The sequence below is a fragment of the Balaenoptera acutorostrata genome, chromosome 10 (genome assembly GCF_949987535.1).
Source record: "Balaenoptera acutorostrata chromosome 10, mBalAcu1.1, whole genome shotgun sequence".
Lineage (NCBI taxonomy): Eukaryota > Metazoa > Chordata > Mammalia > Artiodactyla > Balaenopteridae > Balaenoptera > Balaenoptera acutorostrata.
The window spans coordinates 45,749,950-45,776,226 of record NC_080073.1 but is presented as its reverse complement, the minus strand read 5'-3'; the positions used below and the strand labels follow the sequence as shown (position 1 = coordinate 45,776,226).

The 26,277-nt window shown below is 38.3% G+C and overlaps 1 protein-coding gene across 7 annotated transcripts in view; it reads left to right on the top strand.

Annotated features, from left to right (window-relative positions):
• ULK4 (unc-51 like kinase 4) overlaps positions 1-26,277 on the top strand; it is a 547,368-nt gene that overhangs the window by 179,272 nt on the left and 341,819 nt on the right. For all 7 annotated transcript variants that reach the window (XM_057554846.1, XM_057554850.1, XM_057554849.1 and 4 more), the window contains 2 exons: positions 3,272-3,323; positions 3,426-3,520. In XM_057554846.1, coding sequence (XP_057410829.1) covers positions 3,272-3,323; positions 3,426-3,520 — 147 coding nt within the window. The remainder of the gene's footprint in view (positions 1-3,271; positions 3,324-3,425; positions 3,521-26,277) is intronic.

Sequence of the window (26,277 nt, the reverse complement as noted above, 5' to 3'; positions counted from 1 at the left end):
GTTTTTGGATGGAATGTCCTATAAATATCAATTAAATCTATCTGGTCTATTGTGTCATTTAAAGCTTCTGTTTCCTTGTTTATTTTCATTTTGGATGATCTGTCCATTGGTGTAAGTGAGGTATTAAAGTCCCCCACTATGATTGTGTTACTGTCGATTTCCTCTTTTATAGCTGTTAGCAGTTGCCTTATGTATTGAGGTGCTCCTATGTTGGGTGCATATATATTTATAATTTTTATATCTTTTTCTTGGATTGATCCCTTGATCATTATGTAGTGTCCTTCCTTGTCTCTTGTAACATTCTTTATTTTAAGGTCTATTTTATCTGATATGAGTATTGCTACTCCAGCTTTCTTTTGATTTCCATTTGCATGGAATATCTTTTTCCATCCCCTCACTTTCAGTCTGTATGTGTCCCTAGGTCTGAAGTGGGTCTCTTGTAGCCAGCATATATATGTGTCTTGTTTTTATATCCATTCAGTGAGTCTGTGTCTTTTGGTTGGAGCATTTAATCCATTGACGTTTAAGGTAATTATCAATATGTATTTTCCTATGACCTTTTCTTAATTGTTTTGGGTTTGTTTTCTTCTCTTGTGTTTCCCACTTAGAGAAGTTCCTTTAGCATTTGTTATAGAGCTGGTTTGGTGGTGCTGAATTCTCTTAGCGTTTGCTTGTCTGTGAAGCTTTTGATTTCTCCATCAAATCTGAATGAGATCCTTGCTGGGTAGAGTAATCTCGGTTGTAGGTTCTTCCCTTTCATCACTTTAAATATGTCATGCCACTCCCTTCTGGCTTGTAGAGTGTCTGCTGAGAAATCAGCTGTTAACCTTATGGGAGTTCCCTTGTATGTTATTTGTCGTTTTTCCCTTGCTGCTTTCAGTAATTTTTCTTTGTCTTTAATTTTTGCCAGTTTGATTACTGTGTGTCTTGGCGTGTTTCTCCTTGGGTTTATCCTGTATGGGACTCTGTGTGCTCCCTGCACTTTGATGGCTATTTCCTTTCCCATGTTAGGGAAGTTTTCGACTGTAATCTCTTCAAATATTTTCTTGGATCCTTTCTCTCTCTCTTCTCCTTCTGAGACCCCTATAATGCGAATGTTTTTGTGTTTAATGTTGTCCCAGAGGTCTCTTAGGCTGTCTTCATTTCTTTTCATTCTTTTTTCTTTAGTCTGTTCTGCAGCAGTGAATTCCACCATTCTGTCTTCCAGGTCCCTTATCCATTCTTTTGCCTCAGGTATTCTGCTATTGATTCCTTCTAGTGTAGTTTTCATTTCAGTTATTGTATTGTTCATCTCTGTTTGTTTGTTCTTTAATTCTTCTAGGTCTTTGTTAAACATTTCTTGCATCTTTTCGATCTTTGCCTCCATTCTTTTTCCGAGGTCCTGGATCATCTTCACTATCATTATTCTGAATTCTTTTTCTGGAAGGTTGCCTATCTCCACTTCATTTAGTTGTTTTTCTGGGGTTTTATCTTGTTCCTTCATCTGGTACATAGCCCTCTGCCTTTTCGTCCTGTCTGTCTTTCTGTGAATGTGGTTTTCATTCCACAGGCTGCAGGATTGTATTTCTTCTTGCTTCTGCTGTCTGCCCTCTGTTGGACGAGGCTATCTCTAGCTCACTTTTTAAAGGAAACAAACTCATATGTTTCCTAACTGATTCTATGTTTCATAATAAACTGGTAGGAACACTTTAGTAATTGTGGTGAATTATTGGAGAGTCAGCATGAACTAGCTTGAGAGTTAAAATCTCCTGGGGGCTCAGTCTAAGGTAGGGCACACTTTGTGGGGTTTACCTCCAGAAGCTCCACCCAGTTCTCACATTAAAGATTGAGAAAAAATCTCATGTTCTTGACAGTCCAGTGGTTAAGACTCCACGCTTCCAATACAGGGGCTGCAGGTTCGATCCCTGGTCTGGGAACTAAGATCCCACATGCTGCTAGTGTTAGAGAGTCTCCTGCAGATGTGGGGGTTGGTTGTGGCTCACCGTGGGGACAAGGACACTCTGTAGTCTTTTATATTTACCAAAAATTTTAAGAAAATCATTGGATTATAGTAAGATCTATTGATATTTTCCACTCCAGGCTAATTGCTGACTTAATTATTTTTTATTCCAAGGCTATCTTATATTATATTTGCTATTTGTTATCATATCTAAAATATGATATATGTATTATTTTGTGAGCTAGGGGCAGGCACTCAGTTGCAGTGTCTCCGTGTATCACCAGCACAGGTGCTCTGCCTGTTATTAGCCAGGGCAGTGATGGTTTCATTCACATCATGTTCACGGAGCACCCCTTGTGTTCGGAGCACTCACTTGGGGTCTGGGAGGTTCACCCCAGGTTGTTCACAGCTGAGCTTGCTCAGGCCTGCCTCTGAAACATTGTTGGGGGTCATCCCACAGGGAGGCACGGGCATGGTGTGTGGGGCACAGTTAAGGGAGTTGGGGTTGGGGTACAAAGTATGTAGGAGGGTCTCAGAATGGTGGTGAATTTTGAAGACAGGCCTTTAACTGCTGCATCTTGATGCAGTACTGATGCTCAGTGCAGCTAAAGCTTGACCTCCCTTTGAGATGACTGTTTCTCCTGATTTAGTGCCATCCTCACTAATGTCCCAATGTACTGAGTGAGTAAGTGTGGCAGATTGGAAATGGTTTATGTGTCAACTGGATTATCCTCACTTTAGTAGGTTGACCTTTCTGTGCTTATATTGCTATTGATTTTATTCTAACATTTAGTCTCACTGGTAGTGATTTGTATATTTAAAAATGATTATAGTTTATAGTGTGTATATACTATTCATATGATCATGTTTAAAAACTATGATTATAGTGTTCATAATATGTATATAGTACTTAATGCGTTCCATGAGTTATTTCATCAAGAATGATAGATAGAGTTTTGGGCAAAATGTTACTATTTTTTTAAGGACTGTCATATAAATATTATTTATTTGCAGTTACCATTCATGTGTAATGTAGAATTATCGAAGTTTTAAAAAAAATTTCTAATGACTTTTGTGCATTAACTCAATCAGGAGACTTTCTAAAAATATTATCTTTCCGCTTCTGGATAAAGAAATTAATGCCTACTTATCACATGAAATTTAGAAACAGTAGAAAAATGTAATGAGAAGATAAAAATCACTTGATTCCTACTGCCTGGAGTTAATCATGGTGAACATCTATAGGATCATATATTCAGTTTTTTCTGTGCATGGTTCTTATATGAGAGCTATTCTAAAATCTCTGTTTATTAACATTTTTATTTTTTACAGAGTCATATTAAATCAGTAGACTCAGGAGAAACTAACATAGATGGAGCCATAGGTGAGTAGACCATGGGACATTTTACATCTTTGCTTGAGGTATTTTGATATTATGATTTTGGACATGTAAATAAACATCTATGATAATTAACTGTATTTCTAGGACTGATGGCATCAGAAGAATTTATCAAGATCACCCTGTCGACTTTTGAAGCAGTGATACAGTATCCTGTTTTATTGAAAGACTATTGCTCTACGGTCAGTAGAAATCCCTTCCTTCCTTGTTGACTTGTTTTTGGTGGTTCTTTGCTCATTATTCTCTTTCCCTTCTGGTCCACACCTTACCCCCAGCGTGCTCCTTCTTACCCCTTGCCTGATTATTGGTTGTAACCAACAGCGAAGACTCTCAGAACAGAGTTTCTCTACCTTGGGCTGTGGGCATTTGGCGATGGACAGTTCCTTGCTGCGGGGGATGTCCTGGGCATTGTAGGATGTTCAGCAGCATCCCTGGCCTATACATAGTAGATGAGGGTAGCACCCAGTCCAGCCCCCCTCGGTTGCAACAACCAAAAAAGTCTCTACACATTGCCAGATGTCTTCTGGGCAGCGAAATTGCCCCCATTTGAGAACCTGTGCCTTAGCGTGATCCTTAGGTGAGCTGAGTGATGACTTTAGAGGAGGGAGGAAAGTTTTGTGACTACGTTCTCATCAGCAGAAAGCCCTCAAGAAAAGGAGCCAGGTAAGACGAGGACCACAGCAATCATTTTCGTATTCTCTCTCCTGGTTCTAGGGGTTGACTTAGGTCAGCAAGGCAGTTATCACTCAGGGTCTTTCAGGAGGTACCAGTCAGTGGTGCCTGGGGCTGGAATCATCTGAAGGTCACTCCCTCACATGTCTGCCTCCAGCTGGGACTCTGCAGGCATCTCTCTCCATCTCTGTGGGTCTCTCCAGCAGGGAGACTTCAGGGTGGCCCGACTTCTTACATGGCAGCTTAGGACTTTAATGATACATTCTCAAGAGAGAGGGGATAATTATTTTTTGAGGGTAGGAAATGTCTACCAGCTCTTTATGGTTGTTTTCAATATATTTTATTATAAAATATAAAATACAGAAAAGTGTATTAAAGTGTGTGTAGTTTGATGACTAGTTGTAAAGCAAGTGCTCAAGAAATCACCGCCCAGTTAAAAAAGAAAAACAAAACAGAATGTTACCATTCTGAGCCCCAAAGTCCCCTCAATCACAAATCCTTTCCTCCCTGGAGAGGGGACCACTATCCTGACTTTCATAGTAATCATGCCTGTGCATTCCTTTGTGGGCCTGTGCCTGCATTCTTAAACAATATAGGCTGGTTTTGCCTGCTTTTGCTCTTTGTTTCAATGTGGTGTGTATTCATTTGTGACTTGGTTTTTTTTGCTCAGTGTTTGTAACATCCATGTTGTTAAGTATCTTTGTGCTTTTCTTCTTCATGAGTGTGTAGTGTCCCATTGTAGAAATCTGAGTATATGAATATATCACATTTTACTTATTTATCCTTGATAGACGTTAGGCTATGTCTAGTATGTGGCATTTACAAACAATACTGCTATAGATATTCTTGTTTATGTATTTTGCTCCACATAAGCATGCATTATTTCTGGGGTACATACATAGGAATGGAATTAGTGGTTATAGGAAATATGCAAACTCAGTTTGTCTAGAAAGTGGCATTGTGTTTTCCAGAGTGGTGGTGCCAGTTTACTTTCACACCAGCACTGCAGGACCTCATGTCCTCATTCTTCCCAATTCTTGTTATTTCAGCCTTTTAAATGAATGGGTGTATAGTGATGTTTCACCATAGTTTTAAATTGTATAGTCAAGACTACTTATGAGGCTGAGTGGTTTTTCAAATGTTTACTGGCCACTTGGGAATAATCTTTTATGACGTGCTTCTCCACGTCTTTCTAAGATTTTGGTTTTCTTCTGTAGTTTTTCAAATTTATTGGCATAAAGAAGTTCATAGTATTTTCTTGCCAATTTTTCTTAGCGTTTGTGTAATCTAATAATATAGCCTTTAAAAATATTTGCTATTTACTGTTATTCCTTCTTTTTCTTTTCTTGAACAATCTAACTCGAGGTTTCTTAGTTTTACTAACTTTATCAAAGAGCCAGCCAGTGTTCAGTTTTGCTTATCTCCTACATACTATATGTTTCTTTTCTATTTTATTAATTTCTGTTCTGTTTGCTTAATTTTGTTCTAATTTTGTTAATTTCTGTTCTGTTTGCTTCCTTTCTCCTTTCTTTGGATTTATTCTGCATTCTTTTTCTAACTTTTTGAGATAAATAGTTGATTTTTAAAAATATTTCTTCCTTTCTAACATATGCATTGAAGATCGTGTCTCCTAAATACTGCTTTAGCTGCATTCCACAAGTGTTGGTATGTAGCATTTTTGGTATCTTTCAGTTAAAATATTTGCTTTCATTCATGGGTTATTAAGATAAATACATTTTCAAACATATGGGCACCTTTTAGTTTTTTTTAATAATTGATTCCTGATTTAATTGCGTTGAAGTTAGAGAAATACTCTAATTTCAGTCTATTGAAATTTATTAAGACTTGCTTCATAGTCCATTACAAAATTTTTTGGTAGATGTTCTGTATGTGTTTGGAAAGAATAGGTATTTTGCAATTCTTAGGTGCAGTATTCAGTTATATGTCCATTAGGTTAAATTTATTAGTTATCTTGTTCAGATCTTTTCTATCTTTATTAATTTTTGTCTGTTTGTCCTAGAAATTACTAAGAGAAGTGTTTCTAAATCTCCTTTAAGGCTATTATGAATTTGTTTATTCTTGTGTAGTTCTGTAGTTTTTGTTTTATATATTTTGAAGCCATATTATTAGGTGCATACAAATTTAAAAGTATTATGTCATTTTATGAAATTGACCTTTTTCTCATTGTAAGGTGACCTTTATTTTCTAGTAATGTTTTTGTCTTAAGGTCTGTTTCATCCCAGCTTAATATAATCATACCTGCTTGCTTCCTGATACATCTTCTCTCATTCTTTTCCTTTCAACATCTCTCTGTCCTTATGTTTAGATCTGTGTCGAGTAAATATCATATAGTATTTTAAAAAATCTAATTTGACTTTTCCCTGGATCATATACTCCATTTACATTTACTGTAATTGTTAGTATATTTAGATTCATTCCACCATCTTCTTTCAAGCTTTGTCATACATATTTTCTCTTTTCCCACTTCTACTTTCTTATCTTTCTTTTCTATTGGCTAACTTTTTTCTGCATTTTTTTTCCCTCTATGTAAGGTTGGTAGCAAAAGCTGAACTTAAAAAGAAATGATCTTTTCTTTAAGTAAAATACAGGCCATAGCCTACTCAACTCCATTTAGTCCTCTCATGATATTTATGTAACTTTTGCCTGATATTTTAAAGTCTGTCTTGTTTCTCTCTCTTTTTAACTCCCTGTTGCTATGAAATGATAAAAGAATACTCATTATTACTACTATAATATGATGTTCATTTGCCTTTGCCCCCATATTTACTACTTTTTTTGCTTTTCTTTCTTTCTTTCTTCTCACTCCTTCCATCTGGGTTCACTTGTTTCTGACTGACATTCATCCTTCACAGTTTTCCTTAGCTTTGGGTGAGCTGGTGGCAAACTCTTTGTCTGATAAAGTCATTGTTTCTTTTTTTTTTTTCCCCCAAATATTTATTTATTTTATTTGGCTGCATTGGGTCTTAGTTGAGGTATACAGGACCTTTTAGTTGCAGCATGCGGGACCTAGTTCCCTGACCCTGGATTGAACCCGGGCCCCCTGTATTGGGAGCACGGGGTCTTAACCACTGGACCACCGGGGAAGTCCCAAAGTCATTGTTTCTTGAGGGAGATTTTTTTTTCTGAGTGTTGAATTCTAGGTTGGCAGTTATTTTTGTTGTTGTTTAGTACTGTGAAGATACTATTTCATTATCTTATGTTCTGGATTGTTGCTATTGAGAAGTTCACTGATAGTTGGTTTTTCCTGTGAAGATAATCTGTCTCTCTGTTCCTTGTTTCCTTTTAAGACTTTTTTTGGGGTGGAGGGGGGAGGGCCTTTGGTTTCTATAGACTCACTGTGTCATAACTGAATATGAACTTCTTTTATTTATTTATTTATTTATTTATTTATTTATTTATTTATTTATTTATTTATTTATGGCTGTGTTGGGTCTTCGTTTCTGTGCGAGGGCTTTCTCTAGTTGCGGCAAGTGGGGACCACTCTTCATCGCGGTGCGCGGGCCTCTCACTATCGCGGCCTCTCTTGTTGCGGAGCACAGGCTCCAGACGCGCAGGCTCAGTAATTGTGGCTCACGGGCCTAGTTGCTCCGCGGCATGTGGGATCTTCCCAGACCAGGGCTCGAACCCGTGTCCCCTGCATTGGCAGGCAGACTCTCAACCACTGCGCCACCAGGGAAGCCCTGAACTTCTTTTTGTTTATTCTGCTGAGGATTCTGTGTACTTTTTGAATCTGTGGATTGTCCCTTTTTCTTCAACTCTGCAAAATTCTCAACCCTCATCTCTGCTTATCTTCTCTCTCCCCTGCTTTGTCTCCTTTTAGCAGCTCGGATCCCGTGTACATTAAACTTTCTCACTGTATTTTCTATACTTCTTACTGTCTTTCTGTATATTTCACCTTTTTCTCTCTCAGTTTATATTCTGGTTAATTTTGTTTGCTCTGTTTCTGTCTTCTGTGTTCAGTCTGGTGCCAAATACATCCACAATGTTTTAAAGTTTGGTTCTTTTTCATGTGTAGGAGTTACGTTGTCACTAGAAATTCTGCTTGTCTGTTTTATTCAATCTACTGTATTGCTTTTTATAATTTCCTGTTCCTTATAGTTATTTCTCAGTTTGTGCTTTGTTTATTCACATTTGTTAGGTGTAGTTATTTTACACTGTCTCATAATTTCAGTGTCAGAAGACTGTGGTGTGGTGTCTGTTATATCTTGCTCGTACCCACTTCGTCTTGTTTTCTTGCACACCTTGTTAACGTTTACTGCGCGTTGGTCATGGGACTTGAAATCTGTTTGTGGGCATTCCCTCAAGCCTAGTGTGGATGTTGCCCCCTCCAAGAGGCTTCATGTTTGTTGGGGCCCTGCCAGTCAGGGCTACCTCAGACCACGGTCATTTGTACCCGGTGTGAAAATTCCTGAGACTGTAGGTCTGAGAGCATAACTTCTCAGGGCAGCCGTCTCAGCAGTTCCCAGGAGTGTGAATTTATGTGGAGGGGTTGGTGACTAGATCTGGTTTTCCTAACTCTGAGGGTATCATCCCCACACCCGCCCCAAAGTGCCCAGCTCCGTGTAGAACACTCCCAAAACTCCACACGCTGGGCAGACGTGAACTCAGACCCCTGTCTCTCTGGTCCCACTGGCCTCCACTGGGGCCTTGTGTTTGTGGTATTGGTAAATGCCTCTAGAGCACTATCAGTTCCATGCTCATATGTTCTTCTCAACTCTCTAGTTAAGGCTTTCATTCAGGAATTGGTAGGAAAGCTCCCCCACTGCCTTTTCAGGTCTTAAATATTTTAAGGTTTTGTTTGTTTATATTTTATCTGGCAGTTTTTCATTGTGAATTTTCAGTGAGAGAATTAATCCAAATAACCATACCCACTATTGCCAGAAAGCCTGTTTCTTATGGTCACTTTCTTAGCAATGATTTCTCAGTCTTCCTTTGAGATACTACTTGCTTGAGTGTTGCTTATTGATTCTTTTCCTTAATGAGCAGTGACCCCATGGATAATTTGTTAAGATCCAGTATTTACAAATGTCTATACTTATATTTAATTAGACATTTAATTAGTTTACTTTCTAATCATGAAGTGCTACCATAATAATCATTGAAAGGACAGCCTGTGTTATGATAGAAAAGCTATCATTGTAACTCACGGACTTCCTAAAAAATATTTTTTTAATGCTGTAACTCATGGGAAATCCTCTAATTACCTCTTCTTGAGCATGACTGGAATACATGAAATTGAAGATCCAGCACCGCAAAGGGTATCACATTGTTGGAAATGTTAGCACAAACTATATTCAAGGGTACTGGTCAGTACTTTGTTATATGGAAGTGGTTACATGCATTTAATTCTTGCTGAGCACAAATACTTAACTCACATTTTTTCCCATAGTTTAGATCATTTAGTGCCTCAGAGTTGGAAATTATCAGTGTGGCTTGCAGAGCAGTTAGAAATACCATAATGATTTGGTTTGTACGGAGAATTTGTTCCCATTCATGGTGGTTTCAAAAAAAAATGTTATTAATAGCAAAGGGGAAAATAAAGATGATTCTTTATTAGAAATTTCTAACAGTAATATACATAAGTTGCCTAAAATATAATCTGTTTAAACTTAAAAAAAAGCTGTAAAAGCTTAAGCCATGGCTTTAAGCTAAGCCATAATACCTTTTTTAATGAAAAGCCTATCCTTTTGTAAGTTTTTAAACTGAAAGCTGGAGGCTAATAAACATTGAGTAGTTTAACTTGAATGAAACTAAATTTTTGAGTTAGTACCAAGAGTTGGTGAGGATGTAGAGCAAATGGAACTCTCAGAAACTTCTAGTGGGAATATAAGTTGATACAATTCCTTTGGAAACCTGTTTGGTAGTAGCTACTGAAAGTAAACATAAATATATTATGACTCAGCAATTTCACCTGTAAATATACATTCAGTAGAAATGCAAGCATATGTTCACCCATATACATATAGAGGATGCTCATAGCCCCAAATGGGAAACTATCCAAAGGCCAATCAACAATCTAATGGATAAATAAACTATGGTTTGGACATACAATAGAATACTATACAGCAGTGAAAATGAATGATCTGTAGTTACACTTAAGAACATGGATAAATCTTACAAAGTTAATCTGTGACAAAGATAACAAATACGAAATAACATGATCCATTTGCATTAAGTTTAAAAACAGAGAAAACTAATCAGTTACAAGTCAGGTTAGTGGATACCCTTGGGGCAGTTAAGTGTTTACAAGGGGGCTTTGTCCAAAATGTCCTGGAAGTGCCTTTTTTTTTTTTTAATCTGGGTGCTAGTAATATGAGTGTGTTCATATTGTGAAAGTTAACTAAGTTATATACTTAGGATTAGTACATCTTTGTGTTATATTAAAAAGTTTACATAGATATGAAAAATTTTTTCTAATAAAAAAGTGTTTAGAGCTTAATGTAAGCCTATTTTTTAAATGAAGTTAACTGATATGAATTAGCATATCTATGTATGTATCTAACTATCACTGACATGGACTTGTATTCTGTATTAGTTTCCTGTAGCTGCTATAACAAATTACCACAAATTTAGTGGCTTAAAAAAACACAGATTTATTATTTTAGAATTCTGTAGGTCAGAAGTGCAGAATGGGTCTCTGGGGCTACAAGCAAGATGTCAGCCTACCTGTGTTTCTTTTAGAGGATCTAAGGAGAAAATCTGTTTGTTTGTTTTTTTGGCTTTTCCAGCTTCTAAGAGCTGCCTGCATTCCTTGGCTTGTGACCCCTTCCTCCATCTTCGAAGCTGGCAGTGTAGTATCTTCAAATCTCTCTCTCCCCTCTCTCTCTCTCACCTCTGCTTTTGTTGTCACATCATCTTCTCTGACTCTGGCCCTCTTGTCAAGGACGTTTGATTTTACATTGGGCCCACCTGTATAATCCAGGATAAACATCTCAAGTTCCTTAACTTAATCACATCTACAAAATCCCTTTTGCTGTGTAAGGTAACAAATGAACAGGTTCCAGGGATAAGGGTGTGGACATCTTTCTGTCTACCATCATTCTGTCTACCACAAATTCCTATTTTTTATCGATGGCTTCATTACTATAATTATTTTGGTGCTCTAATTATATCAGATTTGGCCTTTCAAGTTGGCTCCTCTGTCCTTGTGACATACCCTCTCATTTTTTGAGTGAGTTTTTACTTTGTGTCACAGCAAGATATTCTTGCCTCAGCTTGTAACTAACCTGACCTGGCTCTGGAATCAGTCATTTCTTTGAGGAACCCTGGTTCCCTTTCGTGGGAAATGGCTTTAGAGACCACAGTCAGGGCACTAAGTGTCTCCTCTCTCCTGGGATGTCTTAGCTTCTAGACCCTTCCAAGAAACAGAGCTAGGAAATATATACATGTAAGTACACGTATGAACACACACAGGACACACTTGTATGCATACTTACATATACATGTACACACACGTAAACATATTTTGAAATCATGAGTTCACACCAGTGTCTTCAAATCCAGTTCATCCCCACATGGTTCTTTCTTGCCTTGCCCCATTCCATATTTTTGTGTCCTTTCTTCCTTTGTAAAAATTCTGGCTTCCAGCGACATCAGCACATTTCCTCATTTGCTTAATGTTATAATATGTCTGAAATTGTTGCAGAATTGCTTTACCCAAACCAGTACGAAAACAAACCTCATGAAATCAGGATTTGTTTGCAGAATTCCCTCCTCCCCCCACCTCCCAGATGTCACCCCAGCAAGACCAGGGTGTACAGTCAATACTTGGATTAGTCCCCCGTCTTCCCTTTTAGTGTGGTCATATTGAATAATATTCATTTGAAATATAGTTGATTTATTTTCAGTTTGCTTTCAATTTTAGGTTTTCTTTTCTTCCCTTCTTATGTTTTTGATTTTAGTTTTTGAATATGTAGAAGGTTAGCATGCTTCCAAAAGTAAAAACTGTAAAAACAGACATATTCAGAGCAGCATCACTCCCTTCCCCTCTCCCCCCGGGGTATATATCCCGTCCACTTCGTCACCATTCCATCATACCCTCCCTACTCTTATAGGTAACCAGTCTCGTTTTCTGGCTTGTCCTTTCAGTGTTTCTTTTTGTAGAGATAACGTTTTCTTATTTCCCCTTTCTTTCTTATGCAAGAAGTAACATACTATATTTTCTCTTTTGCATTTTGCTTTTTCATTTAGTATGCATACTGGAAATTATGCCATCTCTTTCTTCATAAGAGCAGTGTAGCACTCCGTCATGTGTGTGTATATCACAGGTTGTTCAACCCATCTCTGATGTGTGGACATTTGGGTAGTTTCCAATCTTTTCAATCACAAACAAATAACCTTGTGCATGTGCAATTTCCTTCCGTTGGAGGTGTCTCTTCAGTGCAAATTCCTGGACTGTGGGATCAAAGGGTAAATGCATATGTAGTTTTGCTAGATCCTGCCAGAGTCCCTTCCACATGGGTTTACTATTTTGCTTTCCCACCAGCAGTGATCAGAGTGCCTGTTTCTCCACAGTCTTGCCAATAGTGTATTGTCAAACTTTTGAAATTTTGCCAGCCTGATGTGGCCTCGGGAATTCCTTAACATCTTTTTAGGCACTGAATATTGTAAAGAAGATTTAAACAGTGTTGTGTCTACTTTTTATAGTTAGTTGTTCTCCTCAAAAGGGGCATTCTCAATCATCTGCTCTGCCATTAGCAGTGGTTGAGGTCATGTCCTAGGCACGTTTTTCCTGTACACCTGACAGTACCTTGTGTGGGGTAAGGAGACCGGCAGTTGGTGTGAACATGTTAATTGTTGTGCTGTCAGATGTACCAGATTTTTTTAAGGTCTACTGAAATGAAGGAACTGATGATTAATTTTCAAAGGTAGAATAAGAATTTTAGTTGAGTGCTTAGAATAGTAAACTTCCATTTTCAAATTATTTACTTCCATCAGTAAAATTTTTTTTAAAGTAAGAAAAAAACACCCTCTACAAAAATAACAAGAGTGTAAAGCATACTTTCATTATAAATGATTAAGGTTTAGAAATACACTTTCCGTAGGTTATAAGATTGTTGCTTTATTCTTTGTGAAATAAGAAAATTTGAATGTGGGTACGTGGTTACTTACAGTTTAAAGCTGCTGAACTTCAGTATCTCATGTTCAACATTTCTTAAAATGGAAAATAAGTTTTTAAAATTATAAACAAATCATCATCTTGGGCATCAATGGCTTTGCTTAAGAACAAATGAAATACGGTATAGCGTGAGTGTAATTTACATGTTTCAGTGCATTTGTGATTGTTTAGCTTGAATGTCTTAGATCTGTCTTTAGCATCCCCGACTCACAGACGTTCATTTCTTCTGGGCCATGTGGTTGAGGACCATTAGTAGTAATTAATGTGCATATGCAGACACATGATTTTTGAATGAGGGACCCAGTTTTTGAGCACAGAAAAAAGTCCCTAGACTTGGGAATCTGCATTTTCAAAGAGTTCAAAACGACTCTGTTTTTATGACATGTCCTGAAATGACCTTTAGCACATATGAATATCTTTATTTAAGAAAGCAATACCACTAGCATTAAATATTAAAATTCCCTGGATTGCTCCATATAGGTGTGTTACCTCTGCAACTAAAAAAAGTAATGAATGGTGGAATTTTATGATAGAGAAAAGTCATTAATGCAGGGACATTGCATAGAGTTGCAGTGGTATTTATTTAAATGGTGTACATGTTGTTTATAAGTTCTGTGGAAGATTCTAGACGGGGAAGGCACGGATGAACAAATCATCTAACTGCACAGCAGCAAAAGGGCTCTCAGTCTATTGTCTCAGATGTTCCAGTCTCTTCTTTTTAACAAGGAGACCTAGTACCAATGAGCAAACTATGCCAATTTGAAGGGTTAGAACAGTTTCTCTGTCATAAGCTGTATCAGATTTTTGTCATCCTAGATTCCTCACTGTGACTTGGAAGTGATTTGGTAAAGAGAGTTTTTAGGTTTTTGTCCTCTTTTCTTCTTCATTGTTATCTATTTTATTGCCATTTGGCATTGGGTTGTCATTAAAGCATACCATTTTCCTTGAGGACACAGTGGGGGTGGTGGTGAAGGGTAAGCTGGGACGAAGTGAGAGAGTGGCATGGACATATATACACTACCAAATGTAAAATAGCACAGGGAGATCAGCTCGGTGCTTTGTGACCACCTAGAGGGGTGGGATAGGGAAGGTGGGAGGGAGACTCAAGAGGGAGGGGAAATGGGGATATATGTGTACATATAGCTGATACACTTTGTTATACAGCAGAAACTAACACAACATTGTAAAGCAATTATACTCCAATAAAGATGTAAAAAAAAAAAAAAGATACACGCCAAAAAAAAAAAAAAGCATACCATTTTCATGTGTCTTCTCAAAATGCACATTGAGGTTCATCATGGGTCAGACCTCACTCCCCAAGTGATTTTTTTTTTTTTTTTTAAGACTCACACTTCTTTTTTTTTTTTTTTTAAATTTTATTTATTTATTTATTTATTTATTTATTTATTTATTTATTTATTTATTTATTTATTTTTGGCTGTGCTGGGTCTTCGGTTCGTGCGAGGGCCTTCTCTATTTGCGGCAAGTGGGGGCCACTCTTCATCGCGGTGTGGGGACCGCTCTTCATCGCGGTGCGCGGGCCTTTCATTATCGCAGCCCCTCCCGTTGCGGGGCACAGGCTCCAGACGCACAGGCTCAGCAGCTGTGGCTCACGGGCCCAGCTGCTCCGTGGCATGTGGGATCTTCCCAGACCAGGGCTCGAACCCGTGTCTCCTGCATTAGCAGGCAGATTCTCAACCACTGCGCCACCAGGGAAGCCCCCAAGTGATATTTTTGAATCACACATTCCGCAACATGATTAATCGATAATCATTCTTTGTATTGGTATTGAAACCGCACGACCTCAGGTGAGTTTCAAACACAGCCAAAACTCAGACTGGAACTCGGACCCACTGTCTTTTAATTGAAGTCGCACACCTGAAGCTCAGGTTCCTTATGTCTCAGTGCAGAAGGAATTCAGTGAGAGGTGAAGTGATAGGTAAGAAGTAGATTTATTGAGAGATACACACTCCACAGACAGAAAGCAGTCAGTCTCAAAAGGCGAGAGCAGCCCCAAAATACAGGGTGGTTAGTTTTGATGGGCACAGTAATTTCATAGGCTAATAAGTAGGAGGATTATTCCAGCTATTTTGGGGAAGGGGCAGGGATTTCCGGGAATTGGGCCACCGCCCACTTTTGGGCTTTTTATGGGTGGCCTCGGAACTGTCATGGCACCTGTGGGCATGTCATTTAATGTATGCTAATGTATTACAATGAGTGCATAACGAAGCTCAGGGTCTACCGGAAGTCGAATCTTCCACCCTCTTGGACCTAGTCGATTCTAACCAGTTTTTGTTGTATCCTCAATGGCTCTGTCATTCTTTTAAATTTGTGCCCTGCCCCCTTCCTCCTGTTTCTGTATGATTTAGGATGCAAAATTTCTCAGGTCCTAAGGGAACTTATCAATAGCTACAATTTTAGATAAAAATCAGTGGGTGTTAAAGGAAGAGAATAAAAATGAATACATTTAAAAAGTGTGTTTGGAAGAGAGAATCCTCCATCTCTGCACGGATGCGTGGGTCTCATTATGTGGAGGGAAACCTCCTCCTTTGCAGGTAGGCGCTCCTCTCCAGGAAATACGGTCTGGTGGAAGACAGAGAAAAGCTGTCGCCATGAAACATCTTCCTGGCCTTTTTATAACCATCAGGATCTGTGTGGGATGGTGGTTTTTTTGCAAGTTAATTAATGTATTTATTTTTATATTTATTTTTGGCTGTGTTGGGTCTTCGTTTCTGTGCGAGGGCTTTCTCTAGCTGCGGCAAGCGGGGGCCACTCTTCATCGTGGTGCACGGGCCTCTCACTGTCGTGGCCTCTCTTGTTGCGGAGCACAGGCTCCAGATGCGCAGGCTCAGTAATTGTGGCTCACGGGCCTAGTTGCTCCGTGGCATGTGGGATCTTCCCAGACCAGGGCTCGAACCTGTGTCCCCTGCATTGGCAGGCAGATTCTCAACCACTGCGCCACCAGGGAAGCCGGGATGGCGTTTTTGTAGGTAGGGATCTAGGAGTGGCCTAGAAGCCTGGACAAACAAAGGGGCTGGGGGTGGCAGGGTAACTAAAATTTGCATGAATAATGAACAGGCATTGGGTGGTGTGTGAGATAAGAGGGAAGGAGGGAGGAGCCAAGAGGGGGCCTGGAAGAGGCTGGCGACAGGGCAGGAGCCCAGAGCTTGTGGAGGGAGAAGGTTAGGGAAAAAGTCAAAGTTGCAGGTGATAAAAGATGACTAAAAGCAGGATGTTTCATATTCAATTTTAAATTGTTGGTGTTGCTGTTATAAAATCTGCTTCCTTCGCACCCTCAGTAAAGCCTGCTACATACTGAGAACTTACGAGACTTTTAATCCTTAAGAGGGGACTGTGTGTTTCGTCTCCATGTTGGCATGGTACAGTGAGAAAGGTGGACATTGATGAAGGCCACCCCAGTGAGAACCAGCAGAGGCTGTTACTCAGAGCTTCTAGAGCACGGGAGTCAGCACCATCACTTGCCTTTGGCAGAGACTCCAAGGCTGGCAGGGGGTGTAAAAACTTTAGGGTGAAAAAGAGGGAGGGCTTAAGGTGTGCCCTGATTGCCATGGGGGGACTGGAGTCAAGCTAACAAGAAACAGAGCATCTTATGTGGTTTGGATAGGAGAGCATATTTAGGTTTCTCTGGTTGGTCTTGAGTCAAAGGGGACACAGTGCAAAAAAGAGTGAGGCTGGCAGTTATCGACCAAGTCCTAACCATTCTGAGCTTATGGCTGCAGCTGTTACAATGTGGCTTCCATGCTGTTTCCTGCAAAGGTTGTGGCTGGAGTCCTTTTGTCATAAATAGTCTGACCACTGTTCATTTGTATATTCAGACTCTCGGAAGCAAACATTAGGAGAAGGTGAAAAGCAGATAAAATACTAGAGTCAGTGAGGTAAAAACTCAAGCATTGGCAATGAACCATGGAAAGTAAATAAGCCCTTGCACATTCCTATAAATCTTGGAGAGGACACTAGATTTCTTATAGTGTGCAGGGCTAAGGGTTTTCCTTTTAAAGCTCAAAGTTTGGGGTGATGGCAGCTGACAACTAGGATACAAAATCAAATGAGTTTTTTTTTTTTTTTTTTTTGAGAAATTAGCATTCTATAGGACAAGTACCTTTTACGTTTCAAAGTTTTTTTTTTTTTACATCCTATTCATATTAATAGGATAAATTAGTATGAATAGAGGTATAGCAGTGATATAAAAAGACATAGAAAACACTTAAGTATTTTGTTTACTCATATATTCATAATAAGTGCCTTTTGCGAACCACCTGTTTAAATGAAGCACTGAGAATACACTAGGGTGCTAGAATCAGGCCCTGCTCTGAATCGGTTCAGTGTTGGTTGAGAGGAAGGGACCCATATGGAAAGCAAAGATTGGACCGCCGTAGTTGATTGGACTGTGTTGGTGGTATGCATGGGGCATGCCGAGAGCCCTACTCAGTCTAACAGGGTCTGGAGATGATTTTTTAGAGGAGGCAATTCTTGAGCTAAATTTTAAAGGCACTTAGGAATCAACTCCTGATGGGCTCCTGTGGGAGGAGTGGGTGTTATAGGCAGAAAAAAATCATGTATACAAAGGGAGAGGAGTGTGAAATGATTTCATAAGTCATTTTATGGTTTCTCCCAGTATTATTTTGAGAAACCTAGCGTAATTTACTTGAAAGTACTTAACCTTTCACAAGAGGTGTGAAATTATATGCATGAGTTAGTTTTTTTTTTTTTTAACTGAAGTATAGTTGATTTACAATTTTGTGTTAGTTTCTAGTGTAGGGGGAAGTGATTCAGATATATATATATATATATATAGATATATATATATATACACATACACATATATACTTTTTCAGATCCTTTTATAGTTTATTACAAGATATTGAATATAGTTCCCTATGCTATATAGTAGGTCCTTGTTGTTTATCTGTTTTATGTATAGGAGTTTGTATCTGCTAATCCCAAACTCCTAATTTATCCCTCCCCACCCTTTCCCCTTTGGTAACCTTATGTTTGTTTTCTGTGTCTGTGTAGCTGTTTGCATGAGTTTGTTTTAATCTCTGTCCTAGGAGAGGTCGGTTTATATGTGAAGTACACTTTCGGGAATAACTCCTCCAGGGGTGATTAGTTAGCATTTGAAAGACCCTGATCAGAAGTTCACACTTGTGAGGTGTCTTTATCTTGATGATACTTTCGTTAGAAAGATTTTTTCCTTTGGTGAAATTAGTCCTTTTTGCAAGAGATGTGGATTAGCTAGAACTATTGTACAGGTGGCCCACCCACCCTTGGAAGGGTTCAAGAATCCACGGAGCCCAGCTGAGTGGTGTTCTTGGCATTGGACTCATTTGTTCCTGTGTTTTGTATGCTGGAAGCCTTGGGCAGTCTGCCGAGGTTTGCGGACTCCTTCTAAGAATGGTGTTTTTAAATGCATAGCAAATTAAATAAAATGCACAGGGTTATGTAGGAAACCATTTATACTGAAATATAGTTGTCAGAATATTTAAAAAAAAATTTTTGCCCTGCTCCTGGGCCCAAGTAACCATCGTTACTGTGGTTCCAAGAGCCTTTTCCTGTGTTTGTTCTCCCCTGTGCCCCCAGATCACTTCGAGCACCCTTGGAGCTGCTCTTTTATTTTGCAGCAGTCCCCTTCTGTGAGCGAGTATGTGTGACCTCCAGAGATCTGGGGCTGGAGGCTGAGGCTAGAACTTTGCTTCATTTGTCATCTTGAGACAGTCTCTCAATTTAGAGTTCCTTTCTCATCTCTGACTGGAATCTTGCAAATTGTATGTCTAGATGATTGTTTTAATTCTCATCTGAATGTTTTCAAATTAAATTCAGAGTAAATTACTCTAAATATCTCAAAAAAAAAAAAAAAAAGCCTAAGTCATCGCATGGATCTCTAGGCCTTTAAATCTAACTTCTGGCAGCTATTTAGTTTAAAGGCAATGGCAGCAACAACAATAAAATACACCCCAACCTCTCCCAGGAAACGCTGGCTTATCTCCACATCCCAATTTATATAATGTTAGTTACTTCATACATACGTGTATACATATTTGTAAATGGGCTCATTTCCCTTCTGGCCCTTAGTAGCTATTAAGTTCTGAGAGTGGTGGTGATAAAATCCCCTTACCTACATATTGTGAGCTCATCCAAATCATTTATTTTATGTTTGTGTGTATATGTATATGTATTATATACACACACAATTAATGTTTGTAAATGTTGGGATGTGTCAGTTATACAGACTTTTTTCCCCCGCATTTTGTTGAGAGTAGATACCCTTCTGATTTGTATGGGAATTTATTGAAATGGTTTATTTTCTTTAACTTCCTTTGTTACATTTTCTTTACATTTTCTGCCTTAAACGCTACTCCAGGAACTAAAGATGTTTCTTTGCTCTCATCTCTGAAGTAACTAACATTTTAAATGTTTTATTTTCATGTTGTCTTTTTTGCTGGAATCATTGTATATTTAACTTTAAGTGAACATGTTGCCAAAAGATATGTGGTCTCCCTTTTCTTGCTAGGATTTTAAAAACAATAATCTTTTCCTGAACACCATTTATTATTTTCAGTCTATGTAGTTATTGAATAGAGTATAAATAAAACTAATGAAATTGTTCTTCAGTTTTTATATCCTTTGCCTGGTCTGACTTGCTAAGCATGCAGACATTTTCAGTGTAATTTCATTTTTCAGTTCATGTCTTAATGGGTAGCTTTCATTTGATAAAGTAGTCAACTGTCATTGCTCACCAAAAATATGAATTAAAGGTGAATAGACAAATAATGTTCTAAACTTCCTTGTAGTCTTCATTTACATATTATAAAAAGCATTTTATTTTTCCATTACCACCCTCCTGTTACTTCTTCTCAAGGATCATTCTCAGTTGGAAGGATTAAATTTGTATCATCTTGGGATACTATTATAATTGCCTTGAGTTATTCAGAGGAAAACTATGTTAATTAAAAAATTAAATAATATTATAATTAAATAGATTTCTTCTTTTAAGACTTACGAAATACATTTTTAATACAGAAATTCACATTTAGTATGTATTTTAACATTATAGGTATTGTTTCAGGATACAGTGTCATGCTGCCTGTATCATTTTGCAAGTTGATGTTTTCATTAAATAATGAAATATAAATGTAATGATTTATTCACTCTCTTTTCACTCCTGAAATCAGATCTGCAATGAGTGTTTTTAAATATGTCACGTAGAAGCTGAATTGCTGAGTTGTATGCTGTGTTCATCTTCAGCTTTGGTTGGTATTGTGAAATTGTTCTTCCAAGTTAAATACTGATTTACTGATTTTTTTTGTGGTATGTGAGTACCCATTTCCCCCAGTCTTGGTATTATGTGATTTTCTAACTGGATTTGTGTAAATTGGTATCTGTTTTGTTCTACCTTTCATTTCTCTGATTATTAGTGGAGTTGAGTAGTTTTGATATGGTTACTGGCTATTTAGGTATTCTCCTTCGGGGGGCCCCCTGTTCATGTATTCTGCATATTCATCCATTGTCAGGTATAGGGATTGCAGAACTTTCTCCTACCCAATGGCTTTTCTTCTCATTTTGTTTATGAGGACTCATCTTATACAAGTATTTTTCATTTTAATGTCAAATTTATTAGTATTTAAAAAAAATAAATTTATTTATTTTTGGCTGCATTGGGTCTTGGTTACCGCACGCGGGCTTTCTCTCGTTGTGACGAGTGGGGGCTACTCTTCACTGCGGTGCTCGGGCTTCTCATTGCGGTGGCTTCTCTTGTTGCGGAGCACGGGCTCTAGGCGAGCAGGCTTCAGTAGTTGCGACTCGCGGGTTCTAGAGCGCAGGCTCAGTAGTTGTGGCGCACAGGCTTAGCTGCTCCGCGGCATGTGGGATCTTCCCAGACCAGGGATCGAACACGTGTCCCCTGCACTGGCAGGCGGATTCCCAACCACTGCGCCACCAGGGAAGTCCCTGATAATATTTTCTTTTAGTTTGTACTTTTTAGGTATCATTTAAAAAGCCTTTTCCTACTCTAATAACACAAAGGCTATTCTCTCATATTTTCCTTTAAGAGCTTTTGTTTTAACTGTTAGATCTTTAAGCCTCCAGTAATTTTTTTTTTTTAGCATTATGATATTTTTTTACTGAATAGACAACTAAGTTGTACCTATCCCTTCGGTGAATAGTCTATATGTTTTTCCACTGTTGGTAGTTCTCTATCTGCTACTTACTGTGTTCCCATATGTATCTGTTTCTAGGCTCTCTGTTCTGTTCCACGAATCTCTTTGTCTGTCCCTTTGCTTGTGCCATCATGTTTATTTCCATCACAGTAAACTTGGAAACTTGAGAAGGTGAACCAAATATGCCTCATGCTTTTTGGAAAATTTTCCAGTACTCTTGACCCTCTCCTTTCCAAATACATTATAGAATCAGTATGAGGAGTTCATGCAAACCTCGTTGGAATATTTATTTTTACTGGAATTACAGATTAATTTGCACAGAGTTGACCTCTCTGAGGCTTCTCATCAATTACTATATTTTACCTTCATTTATTTTTTTCTCTAACATATAGATCTGAGTGTCTGACCTATGTCATTTTCCTTCTTTCTGAGAAACTTAACATTTCTTGCAAGGCAAGTCTACTGGCAAAACATTTCTTTAGTTATTGTGTGTGTGAGAAAGTCTTTATTTTTCCTTTTACTCTTGAGGGATAATTTCACTCAGAATTCTAGGGTGGTGTTTTTTTCCCCTCTCAGCACTTCAAATATTTCACTCCAGCATGATGTATCAGGTAAAATGAACTGAGATCAGCGATCCCTTAGTGTGAAGTTTTATGTTTATCTGGCTAAGAGCCAGGCTGTGTTTACTGTTGGATGTAGCTGTAGGTTTCAGAGGCTAAAATTCCCCATAATGTCTTTATTTTGTCTCTCCTGTTGTCTTGGGTTTCCCTAATAACTCCTTCTGAAATAAAGCCTGTGTCTGTATAATAAAGCAGCTCTCTGTTGTAATCCTGTGTTATTACACAGGAGCCCTATTGATGTTGTGGTGAGGTGGGGGGAGGAGGGTTCCATAGCCCCTCTGATTTGGTCTCTTTCCTCTTCTGAGCCTGTGCGCCTGGGCTGTGAACTTCACACGTGCTTCTCACCTCACCCCCCCACCCCCGCAGGTGCACACAGGGCCTGAAGGAGGTTTTCTCTTTTCCGCTCAGACTCCAGCAATTAGTCAGTCACCCTTTACGTTTTTGCGCCAGCTGCTGGCTCCACTGGTGGTTTCTGCTCCTGTTAAGCTATGCTTCTCTGTCTTTGCCTGTCTCTTCACTTCTGGGGGACAGCTGGTTTGCCCTGTGACTTGAAGTCTCTGGTATGTCTGAGAAGAGTTGCTGATTTTCAGTTTGTCTTTTTTCTTGTTGTGAGCCTGGTTGTGACAGCCTTCAAGCTTTTTTTCAGAAGTCCATCGATGGCTGTCATACTTGTACATATTTTATATATATATATATCTTTCTATGAAAGTCATGAAGTCGTAGATACCTTAGAATTTTATTACTGTTGTAAATGGTATCTTTTTCTTTTTTTTTTTTTAAACATCTTTATTGAAGTATAATTGCTTTACAATGGTGTGTTAGTTTCTGCTTTATAACAAAGTGAATCAGTTATACATATACATATGTTCCCACATCTCTTCCCTCTTGCATCTCGCTCCCTCCCACCCTCCCTATCCCACCCCTCTAGGTGGTCACAAAGCACCGACCTGATCTCCCTGTGCTATGCGGCTGCTTCCCACTAGCTATCTATTTTACATTTGGTAGTGTATATATGTCCATGACACTCTCTCACCCTGTCACATCTCACCCCTCCCCCTCCCCATATCCTCAAGTCCATTCTCTAGTAGGTCTGTCTTTATTCCTGTCCTGCCACTAGGTTCTTCATGACCTTTTTTTCCTTAGATTCCATATATATGTGTTAGCATACTGTATTTGTTTCTCTCCTTCTGACTTACTTCACTCTGTATGACAGACTCTAACTCCATCCACCTCATTACAAATACCTCCATTTCATTTCTTTTTATGGCTGAGTAATATTCCATTGTATATATGTGCCACATCTTCTTTATCCATTCATCTGATGATGGACACTTAGGTTGCTTCCATGTCCTGGCTATTGTAAATAGAGCTGCAATGAACATTTTGGTACATGACTCTTTTTGAATTATGGTTTTCTCAGGGTATATGCCCAGGAGTGGGATTGCTGGGTCATATGGTAGTTCTATTTTTAGTTTTTTAGGGAACCTCCATACTGTTCTCCATAGTGGCTGTATCAATTTACATTCCCACCAACAGTGCAAGAGTGTTCCCTTTTCTCCACACCCTCTCCAGCATTTATTGTTTCTAGATTTTTTGATGATGGCCATTCTGACCGGTGTGAGATGATACCTCATTGTGGTTTTGATTTGCATTTCTCTAATGATTAATGATGTTGAGCATTCTTTCATGTGTCTGTTGGCCATCTGTATATCTTCTTTGGAGAAATGTCTATTTAGGTCTTCTGCCCATTTTTGGATTGGGTTGTTTTTTTTTTTGTTATTGAGCTGCATGAGCTGCTTGTAAATCTTGGAGATTAATCCTTTGTCAGTTGCTTCATTTGCAAATATTTTCTCCCATTCTGAGGGTTGTCTTTTTGTCTTGTTAATGGTTTCCTTTGCTGTGCAAAAGGTTTTAAGTTTCATTAGGTCCCATTTGTTTATTTGTGTTTTTATTTCCATTTCTCTAGGAGCTGGGTCAAAAAGGATCTTGCTGTGATTTATGTCATAGAGTGTTCTGCCTATGTTTTCCTCTAAGAGTTTGATAGTGTCTGGCCTTACACTTAGGTCTTTAATCCATTTTGAGTTTATTTTTGTGTATGGTGTCAGGGAGTGTTCTAATTTCATACTTTTACATGTACCTGTCCAATTTTCCCAGCACCACTTATTGAAGAGGCTGTCTTTTCTCCACTGTATATGCTTGCCTCCTTTATCAAAGATAAGGTGACCATATGTGCGTGGGTTTATCTCTGGGCTTTCTCTCCTGTTCCATTGATCTATATTTTTGTTTTTGTGCCAGTACCAAACTGTCTTGATTACTGTAGCTTTGTAATATAGTCTGAAGTCAGGGAGCCTGATTCCTCCAGCTCCATTTTTCGTTCTCAAGATTGCTTTAGCTATTCGGGGTCTTTTGTGTTTCCATACAAATTGTGAAATTTTTTGTTCTAGTTCTGTGAAAAATGCCAGTGGTAGTTTGATAGGGATTGCATTGAATCTGTAGATTGCTTTGGGTAGTAGAGTCATTTTCACAATGTTGATTCTTCCAATCCAAGAACATGGTATATCTCTCCATCTATTTGTATCATCTTTAATTTCTTTCATCAGTGTCTTATAATTTTCTGCATACAGGTCTTTTGTCTCCTTAGGTAAGTTTATTCCTAGATATTTTATTCTTTTTGTTGCAATGGTAAATGGGAGTGTTTTCTTAATTTCACTTTCAGATTTTTCATCATTAGTATATAGGAATGCAAGAGATTTCTGTGCATTAATTTTGTATCCTGCTACTTTTCCAAATTCATTGATTAGCTCTAGTATTTTTCTGGTATCATCTTTAGGATTCTCTATGTATAGTATCATGTCATCTGCAAACAGTGACAGCTTTACTTCTTCTTTTCCAGTTTGGATTCCTTTTATTTCTTTTTCTTCTCTGATTGCTGTGGCTAACACTTCCAAAACTATGTTGAATAATAGTGGTGAGAGTGGGCAACCTTGTCTTCTTCCTGATCTTAGTGGAAATGGTTTCAGTTTTTCACCATTGAGGACAATGTTGGCTGTGGGTTTGCCATACATGGCCTTTATTATGTTGAGGAAAGTTCCCTCTATGCCTACTTTCTGCAGGGCTTTTATCATAAATGGGTGTTGAATTTTGTCGAAAGCTTTCTCTGCATCTATTGAGATGATCATATGGTTTTTCTCCTTCAATTTGTTAATATGATGTATCACGTTGATTGATTTGCGTATATTGAAGAATCCTTGCATACCTGGAATAAACCCCACTTGATCATGGTGTATAATCCTTTTAATGTGCTGTTGGATTCTGTTTGCTAGTATTTTGTTGAGGATTTTTGCATCTACGTTCATCAGTGATATTGGCCTGTAGTTTTCTTTCTTTGTGACATCTTTGTCTGGTTTTGGTATCAGGGTGATGGTGGCCTCGTAGAATGAGTTGGGGAGTGTTCCTGCCTCTGCAATATTTTGGAAGAGTTTGAGAAGGATAGGTGTTAGCTCTTCTCTAAGTGTTTGATAGAATTCGCCTGTGAAGCCATCTGGTCCTGGGCTTTTGTTTGTTGGAAGGTTTTTAATCACAGTTTCAATTTCAGTGCTTGTGATTGGTCTGTTCATATTTTCTATTTCTTCCTGGTTCAGTCTCGGCAGTTTGTGCATTTCTAAGAATCTGTCCATTTCTTCCAGGTTGTCCATTTTATTGGCCTAGAGTTGCTTGTAGTAATCTTTCATGATCTTTTGTATTTCTGCAGTGTCAGTGGTTACTTCTCCTTTTTCATTTCTAATTCTATTGATTTGAGTCTTCTCCCTTTTTCTCTTGATGAGTCTGGCTAATGGTTTATCAATTTTGTTTATCTTCTCAAAGAACCAGCTTTTAGTTTCATTGATTTTTGCTATTGTTTCCTTCATTTCTTTTTCATTTATTTCTGCTCTGATCTTTATGATTTCTTTCCTTCTGCTAGCTTTGGGGCTTTTTTGTTCTTCTTTCTCTAACTGCTTTAGGTACAAGGTTAGGTTGTTTATTCAAGATGTTTCCTGTCTCTTGAGGTAGGCTTGTATTGCTATAAACTTCCCTCTTAGCACTGCTTTTGCTGCATCCCATAGGTTTTGGGTCATCGTGTCTCCATTGTCATTTGTTTCTAGGTTTTTTTTTTTTTTTTTAAATAAAAAAAATTATTATTATTATTTTTTTTAATGTCTGAAACATTTATATTAATATATTTCCATACAAATAACCCAATGAAAGTTTAGTATTAGTTGTTTTATTTTTTTTTTATACTGCAGGTTCTTATTAGGCATCAGTTTTATACACATCAGTGTATACATGTCAATCCC